Source organism: Camponotus floridanus, unplaced genomic scaffold, assembly GCF_003227725.1.
Source record: "Camponotus floridanus strain SB8 unplaced genomic scaffold, Cflo_v7.5 scaffold6, whole genome shotgun sequence".
Classification (NCBI taxonomy): Eukaryota; Metazoa; Arthropoda; class Insecta; order Hymenoptera; family Formicidae; genus Camponotus; species Camponotus floridanus.
This window is the reverse complement of record NW_020229769.1, coordinates 4,203,724-4,219,109: the sequence shown is the minus strand read 5'-3', so window position 1 is coordinate 4,219,109 and position 15,386 is coordinate 4,203,724. Positions and strand designations below refer to the sequence as shown.

At 29.6% G+C, this 15,386-nt stretch overlaps 1 protein-coding gene and 2 pseudogenes across 1 annotated transcript; 2 read left to right on the top strand and 1 right to left on the bottom strand.

Annotated features, from left to right (window-relative positions):
- Positions 1-186: 186 nt before the first annotated feature.
- LOC112639363 lies at positions 187-2,552 on the bottom strand (annotated as a pseudogene).
- A 470-nt stretch (positions 2,553-3,022) lies between these two features.
- Positions 3,023-4,399, top strand: LOC112639362 (cyclin-dependent kinase inhibitor 1C-like). The gene is made up of 3 exons (XM_025413061.1): positions 3,023-3,053; positions 3,294-3,500; positions 3,858-4,399. Exons 1-3 carry the CDS (start codon positions 3,023-3,025, stop codon positions 4,259-4,261), a joined length of 642 nt encoding a protein of 213 aa, XP_025268846.1. The 3' UTR covers positions 4,262-4,399.
- A 4,741-nt stretch (positions 4,400-9,140) lies between these two features.
- LOC105255603 lies at positions 9,141-15,258 on the top strand (annotated as a pseudogene).
- The last annotated feature ends 128 nt before the right edge of the window (positions 15,259-15,386 follow it).

Genomic DNA, 15,386 nt, shown 5'->3' with positions numbered 1-15,386 from the left:
TAGAATTTAATTATATTTTTTAGTTAGTATATTCGATAATATCGAAATAATATTAATGACAATCTTATAACCATATGTAAAGCGAATAAAAATTGCGAGAAGAGAGACGCTATCAATCAATAAATTGTATGTAATTTATATATTAAAATCAATAAAGTTATTTTTATTGATTTAATTATGTTAGAAATCTTTAAAATTAGAAATCTTTAGAATTATGTTTAGAAATCTACGTTAATCGTTTTAATAATAAGTTGATAATTTTAACTAAAGAGCGATTAGTTAGCCTCTAAGATGGTATTACTTCATAATTATAAAACACAATGTTGAGCGCCAACAATCTAAAGTTCCTCAATCATTGTGATCATATAGATAATACGACAGATATAAATTATATATCAGCGCCAACAATTTAAGATTTCTTAATCATTGATCACATAAATATAGATAATATAACAGACTAAATCATATACCTATTATATTTATATTATATCATTTATCTATTATATTTAGCATATTATATATGTAATTAATCATTTACGAGTTCAACTGAGCATCAGCAAACTCGGCAATCTCCTTTTACTCGTCTTCTGCTCACCCTTACACAGCAACACATATTTATACGCGCTTCTGTACTCAGAACTCATCACGACGTAGATGACGGGATTGATGCAGGTCGTCAAGTAGATGAGTATATAACTGGCAATGTTGAGGCCTCGCCAAGCGATTGCGCTATGAAATAGCTTTGTGATGGTGATCGGCAGGTAACATATCAGGAATGACGCGAATATCACGAGAATCATCTGCAACAGCTTCCGATCCTTGGCGGACATCCTAGGTGCGAAAACGAATTCACCGTTGCGCATCCTGCCAACGCTTTTGAACTTTGATTCCCTGCGAAATGTCTTCTTCACGGGCGAGTGCGATCTCGAATCCACGAGGATTTCTGGCAGATCCGAAGGATCGCCACCGGCGAATCGCTGCAGCGAAGACTCTACCATGAAGGACGCTCGGCTGGTCAATCTCTCCAATCGCCCGCAAGAGTTTCTCGGCGATTTTCGCTGCAATTCGTTCTGATTTTTATTCAGAAACAGTTTCATCTCCATGAAATTTGATTCTTCGCGATCGTCCACGAACGATATGTCTTCCGATGCACTAACGTGAAGAGCATTATAGTCGTTGTTAGAGTTTGGATCAAGACTGATTACCGTCGTTGGATTGTCTACATGTTTTTGTGTGCAATCTGTTTTTTGTTGATCGTGGATCGACTGCTTCGAACATGATGAATCTTCGTTAATGAGAGTCGATGGCTCCATTTCCTTGTCTGGAGTGAGAAAATTTGATCGCATTGATAAGATAGGATCAAAAACAAATAATTCTTGCTCTTGATTCTTCATGGATATAGATTGTTGCTGCAAAATAATGATTATGATCAAAAACAGAATTTAAGCTTCAGTGTGTGATTTATAAAGTACCAAACTATATTTTAATAAATTAATAATAAATAATTACTTATTTAATAAATTAAATAAGTAAGTAATTTTTAGAACAAAAGAGAGGGGACAATCAAAGAATAAATCTAAATTTATTTAGTTTTAAATTCAATAGAGAGGGATATATGTTTCGATTAATATTTCATTAATAATCAATTACTTAAAAAATTTCTGAATACATATATAATTAATTTTTTATGTTAACATTAAATCTTCTCACATAAATAATTAGATCTTACATCATGACTGGTTTCCATAGGTTCCACATTGATCTTGTCTCTGCCTCTGCTTTTTGAGGCAGTTTCGCGAACAATATAAGATATCCTGGCGTAACAAATGATAATAGCGAAGCAGGGTATTAAAAATGCAAGAAAGAAGAGAAATTCCTTCGGACTCCGTCCGTTTACATCCGGCAGGAGCAAGATCCGATAGGATTCAAACCAAAACGTCCGAATTGCTCGAACCACGTGACAATCAGCAGACGAAAGCGACGATTCATATCATCAAAACCATCGGTATTAAATATTTCGTTTTATATAATCTAAAAATAATATTTGACCAAAAAAGAATGAAAAATTTGGTAATATATTCTTTAATTCTATTTATTTATCAATTTTTATGCAATAATAATTTAAATGTAGTGTTTCAAATAAATATCTAAAATAATTATAAAAAATTTAATTTTATCTAGAGCAACAGGAGAGGAAAGGGGTTACTTACAAAGGGTAAAGACCGGGATGACCGATCATGATGTAGCGATTGATCGTGATGGCGAGAACGCTGAAGAGGCTGACTGCAACGAGGCCGTATCTCAAGAGCGGAAACAACCGACAGAGAAGTGGTCCATATAACCACGAACTGTGCCAGAATGTGGGTTGCAAGCGGCAGATTGAAGCAGCAGAACATCAAATCTGATATCGAGAGGTTCATGATGAAGACTGCAGTAGCGTTCTTCAGCTGCAATTATTATAAAATAATTATATAAAAAATTAGAATAGAATAAAATTATAAAATCATTTTCACATACACATATTTATATCATTTAACAGATCTATTAATCATGTTCAAAATGTATCTATAAATTATGTTAAAAATTATTTTGTTATTGATTATAATTTAAGTGCATTTATTGATATACAAGTAATATAAAGACGTACTTCCGTGTATGTACAGTGAAAAGAAAACTCTCGGGAAATTTTTACGAGCGAATTACGCGAATTAATTATGCGACAAGAGTTGTGATAACATTGTAAAAACTTTCATACAATAATTAAGTTTCAATCGCATTGATAATCTCTCTGTATTAATTAATTCTAAGTTAATTCTAGGGCTTATTATCTTTATCTATATAATATTTACGATTTTATTTATAATGATGTGGAACAAGAAAATATAACTAACGTAAATCAACACATCTTGCTGAAAGTATTTCCAACCAGGAAGTGTTTTCAAACATTTAAATAAGAAGAAAAGTGCTAATATGCATATGTAAAGATAGTAAGCAGAGACGAAGGTAAATTAAAGTTTATGACATGTGTTTGAAAGAGAAAGAGGAGGAAAACGGTAAAAGCTTACGCTATAAAACGTTTCCTTTATTATCTCATAAGAGTGCAGACAACATAAATAACATATTTATTTAAAATTAAAAAGTAATTGTTGGGAAGAAAAAATTCTGCAAAGCATGAATTCATTATTTAATGTCTCTTTATCACGTTTTCATAGATGATGTCGCTAATGTTAGCTAGCGGTATAGCAGTTATCGCTGGGAGAAATTCAGATCAACGGAAGAGAACTATTGAGGAGAAGAAATATCAAAAAAGAGAGTTGGACGGTTTGCAGGGATACAGTTTCAGCAGGAGCAGCAGGAACAGCTGTACGGTCCGCCATCGATTTCATCGGCTCTAGCAGCTCCAGCACCTCCAGTTTATGAAGTTCCAGCGCCAGATCTCGCGCATCCGATACCGGGACACGTACCGGAACAGCCAGCCATAGCTATTGGATATCCAATAGGTTAATGAATTTATATCTATATCTATTAAATTATATCTGTTAAATATTTATATCTGTTAAATGTTTCAAAAATGCAAACATTTTAATATAAAATTATGCAACAGTTAAAACATAGTTTATAATAAAACGTTTGTCTACTACCGAAAAATTTATATGCGATGAAGAGGAAAGCTTTAATTTTATTTACCTGTTTTTTAATCTATTCAAATTTTATTAATTTTATTAATAGAATTTGAGTAATTAATTAAAAACACAAGTAAATAAATTCCATTAATTTATTATATAAGTGGAATTTAAATGAATGACATTTTAATTATAATGATTTACGTATTAATTAACATTTCTATTTTCTTCCAGCGGCAGTACCAGTACCTTTTCCGCAACCGATATCGCAACCGGTACCGCAACCGATCGCGGTGCTTATAGCGGTGCCAGTCACCAAACACATACCGGTTCCCGTAGCCGTGGAGAAGATCGTTCACGTGGCAGTGCCGGTTCCTAAACCGTATCCTGTCACTGTAGAGAAGGTCGTTCACGTGGATCGGCCGGTCGCGGTGCCGGTTGAGAAACCGGTGCATGTTCCGGTGGATCGGCCGATACATGTCCCGGTACCGGTGCCTAAACCATATCCCGTCACCTTCGAGAAGATCGTGCACGTGGATCGGCCTTATCCGGTACACGTGGCTGTACCGGTACACGTGTCGAAACCGTATCCGGTGCCGGTTACCATACATGCGCACTATAAATCGCATGGCTGGTGATAATGCATCTCCGCCTCGACGATATTATGTATTCATCGCTTATCGTTACTTAATCTATCCATAATTTGTGTAATATAATGATAGCGCATTATATAAGTGCAATTATATTCTAGACATTTTATTAATCATAATTAATCTTGCCTGTAAATATATAATATATTAAGAATTGATAAATCTTCATCTATTTTTTTTTTAATCAATATTATGAAAACATTTATATTTTCTCCTTTTTTCTGTGTGTATCTGTTAGAATTTTTCTATCTTTATATTGTTCTTACATTAATAGAAATTCTATATGAAAATTTTTAGTTGCTGTGCGTGTGAAAGAGAAAAAGAGAAACTAAATAAAAGTATTGTCATCATCATTAATGCAGTAACAAAGTTACCTGCCCGACTCGTAAGATAGTTATAATACAAGGTAAGAATGAGTTACTTATGCATTTATATACCTAATGGTAGCAAGTTTATAAAGCCATAAATTATTTTGTGGTTTGTCCAAACGGCCTTGTCTTTTAACTATTATATTTGTATTCACAATAACAATTTTTTATAATAATGTCGATATTTTATTATATACACAACATACTATATAATATTTCGTAAAAGAGAAAAACATTAAGTATTTAATTTGATAAAAAAAATAATATAACTTTTATTTATTTTACAGACAAGGAAAGTAATCGTGTAAGTAGTGATACTTGGAACACTGAAGTATCTTATAATCAATATTACAACTAGAAAATCTGTAACCTTTGTGAGAAAAGTTTCGGATCAATGCAGAACAATGAAAATACAAATATGCGAGAAGAAACGTAAATGCAAAGATTTTTGCGTAAGCATGTAGCAACCCCTATCACGTTGGGAGGTGGTATCGTCCACCAATGAGACTCCATCGCGGGTCCTCGAATCTCCACCCCGTGCTTGCGCATCGAGCGACGTGGGATGAAAAACGTCACATCTCCTACGATCGGAAAAGTGTACCAATGGAGGCGATAGGAAAAAATCGCGTTTTCCACGTAGCGACTCTCTCATGCATTGTTGACGAGCGAATACTTGTTATTAGTCGAGGCGTCGCGTAGCTCGTGTTAGGAAGCATACATAAATCTACTTGCGTCTATAGGTTGGAGGACTACATTTTTTTCAATCAACCCCGAAATATCATCATTGATTTTCAGTTATTCGCGATTGATCGCGATTTATTGCGGGGGGAGAAAAAAATGCTCTGATAGAAACCTAGATTATTTCTTAAATCATCTACGTTCTCTTTAATGAGAGAGTAACATCGATGTAATAAAATCTTTTAATCTTCAATAAAACTACATTAATTATTATTATTAATTAATTATTATTAATTAAAAATACAAGTAAATAAATTATTTTATTCCTGCGTACTTTGATGCAGTTTAAGCTAGGGAAAATGAAATTATCTTTATCTCAGCGTGCTTAACAGTTGCTTTAGGTAATAAATTGTTTAGCAAGTAAGTTCCATAGTTACAGGAAAGATAAACAAGCATAACGCGTCAGCTGCTACCTAAGAAGGTTAACTATACACGATATATCAGCGATCGTGCGAACAAACGCGATGCTACCGGTTATCGACCATCATTCGCCAACCATACGGCTGTTCCGTAAATAAAGCGAGAAAAACACGTGAACGCGTTCTCGCCCTCTGTCATCCGAGAAAAAGGCTCATATCATCCGTCTAATTCGTATGCTCTGAAACAATATCGTAACCCCGTTACGGCGAATCGCTATCTCTTCGCCATTACAGCTCTCAGTATCCGTTTTACGTTTAGCGATGTAGACGTACGGATTTTCTTCCTCTCGGCAAAAAACGCGACTGTTCTGCTTTGACGAGGAAAAATTTTGCTTGTGAATTGTATAAATAAGCAAATTTGACAAACAGATTCGTAATTGTACGAAAATTATTCCGATTCGAATTTCATAGTGTAGTATGACGCATCATATAAAGTGTAATTTGTACTTTGTTTATCTACGTGATATAATTCGGCTTCAAGAGATGGAATTTATTAAAGTAAATTCGCTACATGTATGATACATTCTTTCCTTTAAGATTTTATTATTTTTTTATTTTACTTACTATTTTTAATTTTATATTTTTTATATTTCATAACAAATTATATATAAAAATGTGAATTTGTACAAGAAAATTTTAAAAATATTATTGTGTGAGAATTTAATTAGCAGAACGTTAATCTATGTTATATTGCATGATTATAAGTATGCAGCTGCAAATATCACAAAGAATATACTCAATCTCCTCTTAATAACTCCATTATTACGATTTCTTTATAAGAATATGTGATCTTCTTAATACTTTTACTTAATCGCATGCGAAAACTTTGACTTTCTTTTGTATATAGCGATTTATTTTAATAAGACCTCGGTTATGATAACTACGTCTACGATAGACGTTAGTAATAATGTATAGGAATTGCTCGTAGCGAGTACTATAGAGTATCTATAGTGGACTCATATTTAATTAATCCTTCGGCGCCTTTTGCGTTCGATAGGCGTTACACTTGACACCAAAGGCGCGGATCCATAATACTGACTTAAACGTGACAAACATCATCGCGATCGAAAGAAATGAACTCCAAGAGATCAATTGAAACAAGTTATACCAGGTTACATGAAAGATTAATATTAATTTGATTTATTGTTATTGTCATTGATTTATTGTAATTTGTTGTCATATTAAATTTATTTTATAATACAAATATATATTTTATATTAAAAAATATATTTTATATTGAATTTAAATGTCTTGAGATCCATTTTAATTAAATGATTTATATATATATATATATATATATATATATATATATATATATATATCCTTATAACATCGAGCGATATGGGATAAAAAGCGTCAACATTTAAATATTTTACTCTATAAATTAACATATATATTAAAATATAAAAATATACATATATATATATATTTTTTTTTTCTCTTACAATTTCTCTTACAATTAGAGCTATGCTTGTGTGAATTTTATTTGTATAAATTAACATATATATTAAAATATAAATATAAATATATATATATATATATATATATATGTATTTTCATATTTTAATATATATGTTAATTTCTACAAGTAAAATTCACACAAGCATAGCTCTAATTGTAAGAGAAACACAATATATATATATATATATATATATATATATATATATATGTATATCCTTAATTTATAGAATAAAATATATTTAATAAAATGTAATTATAATTAATTATAGTTAATTTTTTTTGCTGTGTTTCTCTTACAATTAGAGCTCTGCTTTTGTGAATTTTATTTGTTCTGATATCTCACACACTACCATCAGTATATCTATAGTCCAATGTATAATAAATTGCAAAAATATCTTTGCGTGTTTAATTATCTTGACATTTTTTCTAAGTGTGAAACTAGCGAAAATGTGATATACATTTCGCATACATTAAACTAAATTTATAATTGATATATAGTGTTACGGCCCTGATGTCCGTGTTTATCGGGACGGCGCCGTGTTGACAGCAGCGTCTGTCATTTGAGTTCGGTTCCAGCTGTCAAGCTGCGCGGACGTGTTTCTGTATCGAGCCGAGCCGAATTGCTAATATTGTGTATTACGTTCTGTGTTACCGTTCGTAGTGTTCTGTGTTGTGATGTTGTGCACTAAAGTTCTTAGTTCCTTACGAAAGTGTTCATTCATATCGCGCGTCTCGCGAGCGGCCGATCTCTTCGCGCGCGTCTTCGATATTAATCGAAGTCCTCGCCGCGGGCGTAACAATAGAGCAAACTCTGTTCCCGTCCACCAAAATTTAATTGATTAACAATGTATACTTGTATATATTATTAATAAGCAGGAACATGTTTTATAAAAATAATTTTGTATGAGAAAAATACTAGATATTAAAAACTGTTTCATTTCAAAGTTTTTTATCGGTATAATTATAATAATTTTGGTAATTTATTATAAATAAAATTTATAAGAAAATTTTTTTATTAAAATTTAAGTGTTTATAATTTGATTCAATTATATATTTGTGTTATTAAAATATTACATGTTGAATAAATGATAATTTACATTATACATATATCCTATATTTTTTATTTTTTTAACTACTTAAAAGTTATTTTATAATTAATTACAGTTTTAGAAATTTTTTGTTTTCTTTAGATACTTTAGATTTATTTTAGATTATTTTAGATATTTTAGGCTCGGTTGCATCAACGTTATTTTAGCTTCAAACGAGATATAAATATATGTCTATTTTTATCTTTCTTTCTAAATAAATAGACAGACATATATTTAAGTTTCACTTAAAGTTAAAATAATATTGGTGCAACTGGATCTTAGATATTTTACTTTAGAGATACTCTTTAGAGTTTCTATACTTCTAAAAGATTTAAATCGTATTCAATAAATAACAAAATTTAAAAAAAATATATAATAAAATATTACTTTATTTTATATTTTCTATTTTAAAATTATATGTAAATGTGATAAATGTTATATTGACAATTTATTTTAGTAAAATATTATTGCTATTTTATAGCAATTATATATGATATTTTGCGAAACAAAAGTGAACCTTATTAAAAAATAATTTAAAAAGATAGGAATCTATTACTCTTTAAATGTGCATGCTTATTTTGAACATATATAAATTTAATATTTCAGATTTTATTCTTCAATTTAGATGAAACCTGCGGCCATTTTAAAATCATAATAGTTTTTCATTCTTTTTGTCGCATTATTAGCTTCTTGATATAATTGAAATGTAATCTAGTCTAATCTAATCTATCTAATCTAATCTCTTCTAAATCGGTATAAAATAAGAAAATAAAATAATAAAATGCAAAAATAGATAAAGTACCTAGAAACCTATTTTGATAGTCGCACTTGTATTTTCACCGCAGACTAATAAATCTTATCCAAAAGTTACTGATCGCGCAGTCGCAATAAATTGATGTCGACGAATCACGAATCAGTGTACAAATAAAGATATAGATATAGATATATATATATGTGAGAAACTGTGAACGTGAGAGAAACTCTGGGCACTAGGTAGTTCACTAGTGAGAATTGCTGAGGACCGATGACAAGAAGTGCTCGAGGTCAGAGCACAAGACGAAAAGAGCAATTTTTTTGTTATAGAAGTTTTCTGAAGAAAAATTTATTCAGGTGTGCTACTCAGATGCTTCCTAAAAACAGACGATCCAATAAAGAAAAAAATGAAATATAAAATATTCCATGATTTAAAGAAATTAATCTAAAAATTTATTAATTTTAAGGATTGAGAATTCTCTCTCGATAATTGTGGAGTTCTTATTTTACATTATTTGGAAAAGAAAGAGATTTTGTTAATTTAAAATAAGAATTTATTATTTTTAAAAATCAAGTGTTATTAAAGGGAAATTTGTTAGTTTTTGATAATTAAATATTGAATATTATTTTTAAAGATCGAAGATTTTAAGAATCGAGATTTCTTGTTAAATTTGATAATCTAAGATTTTTTGTCTGTTTTAAAAATTGAAATTCTTGTCAGTGCAAAGAATGGGTATTTTTCAAGAATTTCTTTGCAAAAAATTCAAATTAGAAAACAACACGCGTCGTGTTTTACGTCATATAAACAATGCTATGCATAATTCGAATCTGAGGCGTCTGTTATCCTTTTTCACGATCGGCAAAATCCTCAACATTGTGCTACATGTTACTGAAGGATATAAGGTGCTGATAATTTTTTATTGAAAGGTGCAAGATAAAAAATATAATTCAGTTTGTTTGTGGCGTGCGTGTGTGTTTTAGATTTATAATATGGTGTCTGTAAAAAGACTCGGACTTGCCGGCTCCTGTTTTCCATGATGTTTATTATCTACATTGCAGTATTTCCTGCTATATTGAAATCACAAGTCAAATCTGTAAGTAATGATTACATGTTTTTTCTTGGCGATCTATTTTCGAAATATTAAAATCAGAATTAAATGAATGATGATTTTGTCAATTTTAAGATATCACAAATTAAGTTTCACAAATGTATAAATATATAGTGAAATCTTCTTTTTTGAATTTTAAATCCATTTTACTATAGATCATATTTGATTGGCCAACAATTATATATACACTGAAAATAAAAGTATTAATCACAGAACTTTTGATACATAGAGAAAAAAGCTTTGTATGTAAAAATATTAAGTTTTACAAATTTACAGCAAATTAGGTTGAAAAAGGGGGATGAAATGCGCGATTTTGCGGGAGAAACTTCCGCAGCCACTAGATTTCAAGATCTACATTTTCAACGTAACAAATCCATCTGAAATTAAAACAGGAGCGAAGCCGATTGTGCAGGAAGTGGGATCTTTTCATTATGAGTAAGTATAATATTCTCTATAATATTGTAATTTTATTTATGATATTAAGATAATTTAGCCAATTGCATAATTTTTTATAAAAATAGCTAGATTAAATTCTTACAGTATAGAGAGCTTTAAATAATATGTGAATACAAATTGGAGCAGTTTATTTAAAATCTAAAAAAAATTTGGAAAGTGCAATTTTGCAATTATTAAATAATGTATATTTGTAATTATACAAATAATAATTGAAAATAACCAAAAGTAATAAATAAAGATATGGAAATTTATGGATATTGATATGATCTTCAGTTTATATCGAGATAAGGAGAACATTGAGGACCGAGACGCAGACGATACCGTCGAGTATAGTTTACGACAAACTTGGCACTTCAATCCGGAAAAGAGTGTTATGTCGGAGAATGCGGAGATTTACTCGTTTCATCCCCTCATAGCAATAATCCTGATCATACAAAGAGATAAGCCAACTGCGATGGGGGTCATCAGTACGTAATGGAATAAACATATGAAATATCGTATGATTAAGAAAGTTAAAATGTAAAAGACGTTTAATTAAAATCGATCACACTGGCAATTTTATTGATGGTACAGAATCACAATGTTTCGACCATAGGTTTTGGTCCTTTTCGAGTAAAAGTAATTTAGTAACTATTATCGTGAGAAATAAAGAAATCACTTCGTCAAGATTATCATGTCAGCCTCTCCATCAATACACAGAGAAAAATTGAAAGTCTAGGAAAGACTTAAGTCTTTCTCTGTGTGTTGATGGAGAGGCTGACATGATAATCTTGACGGAGTGATTTTTTTATTTCTCACGATATAATAATTACTAAATAAATTAAAAAATTATCTTATTAATAATTAATAAATAATAATATAATAATTAATTAATAATAACTGATTGATTTAAATTTACTTTTTAAAGTTTAATTTTTCATATCAGTTGTATTAATCTATATGTCTGATCTATTTTCTGATATATACATGTTATGAATAATATGCTACACTATATTTCAAAATTTTGAAACTGTAAAATAAAATAAACAGGATGAAATATCAATTCTTACATTATGAATATCTTTAGGCAAGGCGCTTGATAGTATCTTCCAGAAACCCGAATCAATATTTATTAAAACTAACATGAAAGAACTATTCTTCTATGATTTACGTGTCGATTGTTCGGAGATAAAGGATTTCGCTGGATCCGCAGTGTGTAGCGCGTTACAAGAAAAGGAAGACATTCTCATCCGAGAGGCTGAATTACGTTATAGATATGGTTTTCTCGCTAAGGTATGTATCTGTATTATTTTAAAGCGACATTTTTTTGCGCAATTATATTTTTATATTGCTGCAAGATTTTAAAAACAATTCTATAACAATAAATACTCTTTTAGTCTAATATCTTCAAAGATATATTGATATATTAATTTTGCACAAAGAATTCTTAAGTATAATATATCCTTAACTATATAAAAAATATATTCTTAAATATTTAATTATAAAACAAAAATAAATGGCGCTGTAAAAGCTATATTAAAATAAATCATTTATGAAAAATTAAATTTAATAATTATATTATATATTTAATTATTTTATATAATTATATTTTGTTTAAAAAAATGTGTAGAAAAATATTAATTATTTTAATATTTAACACGTATACACATGTATTTATTTATATTTTGTTTTTAGAATATATTTAAAAATATATATTTAAAAATATATCTTTCGTAATTATATTCTATAACAATTCCTATAAATTTATTATCTTATTTATTATTTCTATATTTCCTATTTATTATTCCTATATTATCTTATTATTCTTATATTTCCTATTTATTATTCCTATAAATATTTATATCAATTATTTGTATTTCAGGCAAATGGAACCTATTTCCCAGATCGCATAAGAGTATTTCGAGGAATCAAGAATTATAAAGACGTCGGACGTGCATTATCGATAGGAAATGCAACGAAAATGAGTATATGGCCTGATAATCCATGCAACGATTATCGCGGCACGGATGGAACTATTTTCCCGCCGTTTCTCACCGAAGATAGAGATTTAGGTAGTCTTTCCAGACGTCTGCCGAAGTATACCTGCTTATTATGTTGAACCAGGGATGGTTCAAAGTATCAATATCTATAAAGAAATGTTACTTATTTTAAAAAACTTCTTTTAAATATGTAACATGTATGCACATAAATTATAAAATATTATAATTCTTTATTTAATGATGAGAGAAACAAAATAAAAACAAAATGATTAATTAATAAATAATATTAGATTTTTAAATAATTTTATTAAATTCTATTAATAGTAATTCTCTGGAGAATTTGAGATTAATCTTAAATTAAATAAACTTCACACATACACACATATATTAACATTTAAACACATATAAGATACATTTATATGCGTAAAGATATAATACATATTTTATACACATCCCCACACATACACACACACACACACACACACACACACACACACACACAAGATGTAAGACATTTAAATATAAAAATATTTAACATTAAAAATTATAGAGCCTCCATTCTGAACATTAAAAATCATCGATATAATAAAATTCTACACTGAGAAAAAAATCTGGTTGCATTAATTAGAATTCTGGTAGATTCAATCAGTATGTCTGTTGGAAAATAGACAAACCAGAATTCTTGTAGGAATTACCAAGATTAATTTCTTCCTGTTAAATTTACCAAATTTTCTGATTAATAATACTAAACTCGCCAGCACCAAATCGTCTAAATTTTTTCCATCTAATCTCAAAAGTCTGTTTAATATTCTAAATTCCAACAAGATTATTGGATAAATTCAATCCAGATTATTGAATAAATTATATAAATTATTTTAAATTCAGTTTGTTAGAAATTAAACTGATAAACAGTGATGCAAGAAGAGAATTCAGCTCAAACACACACAATCAAAGAGCGTCCTCTTTCTGGCACTTACTCGTAAAAGAAAAAAAATATACTTTGGATTTAATGTGAATACTAGTTCTTTATATACATTTCATGGCAAATATTTAATACGAGTAAAGTTAAGAGTGGCTCGCCGTCTAGCGGCAAGCAAAGAAGTTAATGCAATAAGAAATTTTATAGATTCAACCAGAAAATATTAACCAAATCATAGTAAAATTTATTAAACGTTCTAGTTATAAAAAATCGAATCTTATTATGATACTAGAAATTCTTGTTTAATTTAACCAAAATGTCTTCAATCATATACGTCTTATTGGTACAATTAAATGATTTTTCTCAGTATACAATTTCTACAAAAATCATATTTCGTTCATTTCTGAAATACTTTGTATTTATAAATTAGTGATAATATAGAATTAAACAATTTCGATAATTTTTTAACGTAGGTTTCAAAACGCTGCACTATACGGCAGATTTAGGCGATCCGTCTACGGATGAGGATATCAAGTGTCTCTGTCTCGAACCTGAGGGATGCATGCCGAAAAATGTATATAATGCAGATCCCTGCAAAAGCGTGTCTATAAGAATAAGCTTACCTCATCTTCTTGATTCGGATCCATGATATCTCGAAATGATCGATGGATTGAATCCTGATCCTGTAAGTTTAGATGTTTACAAGAGACTTAATTTTACGAGAGACTGTTAAAATATTACAGATGCAATAATATATCATTACTAGGATTATAATAAAATTATTTTTTCGGAAATAATGATAAGAAGAGTCTATATTAAATAAGAGAACAAAATAGGATAAATCTTAAATCGTGAAAATTGGCGTGAATTATCAAGAATTTATGATGGTTATGAGATTATATGTTACTTGTTAGGAGAAGCACCAGATGACTTTCGATTTTGAGATAATGACAGGTACTCCAATAAGAGCATATAAGAAGATTCAATTCAACGTGTTGGTCGGACCTATTCCTAAACTTAAATTAATGAAATCCTTCCCGGAAGTGCTCTTCCCGATATTTTATATAGAGGACGGACTTGAACTAGGGGAAGTTTTGATAAAACCATTCAAAGTTGCGTATAAACAAATTTTAGTCGCAAAGTAAGTAAAGTTTAGTTTGTTATTACTTCGTATAATTTTTCATTTTTATTGCATTATATTTTAACATCGAAATTGCTTCAAAACACACTGTAAATTCTGTTACTGTAATAGATAAGATCAATTTGAAAAATTTTGTAAACAGTTTTGCAAAATAAATTTCTTCATTTCTTCGAGATATTTTCATGATAAAGTTATTGAATTCATTGTTTAATTTTCTATTTTAGGATATTGATGTGGTTCATGATGCTGAGTGGGATAGGCATGATGATTGCTGCTGCAGTGAAACATTATAAAGAGAAGAATGCGGACAAGGTTACACAACCAGATTTTTTGCCAAAATCAGGCAAGGAAGAGAACAGCGCGTCACGGAAACCGACAATCAGCACGATATAAGCTGAAATGGTACCACTCAACATTGATTAACAATTATTCTCAACAGGGAGTAATAATTATTCGTTACCTAATCTATATGAATACCAAAAAGGTTAAGAAATGACAGTAATCACGCGATATCGAATTCGATTCAAGTATTGAAAATAATAATAAAATTTGGAAGATTTTATTATATAACATACTTTTACTAATGCATATGCATAATTCTAATTATGCTAGATAAATAATTTTAACGTAATATAATTCTATTGAAACAATATCCGGCTTACGCGGTTTAAATTGTAACTTC

What these genes read in the sequence shown, in the direction of transcription:
- LOC112639362 (XM_025413061.1), top strand. Translation starts at nt 3,023, where the DNA reads ATGTGTTTGAAAGAGAAAGAGGAGGAAAACG. An exon ending in AGAGAAAGAGGAGGAAAACG is followed by an intron (nt 3,054 to 3,293) that starts GTAAAAGCTTAC and finishes ACTATTGAGGAG; the next exon opens with AAGAAATATCAAAAAAGAGA. An exon ending in AGCTATTGGATATCCAATAG is followed by an intron (nt 3,501 to 3,857) that starts GTTAATGAATTT and finishes ATTTTCTTCCAG; the next exon opens with CGGCAGTACCAGTACCTTTT.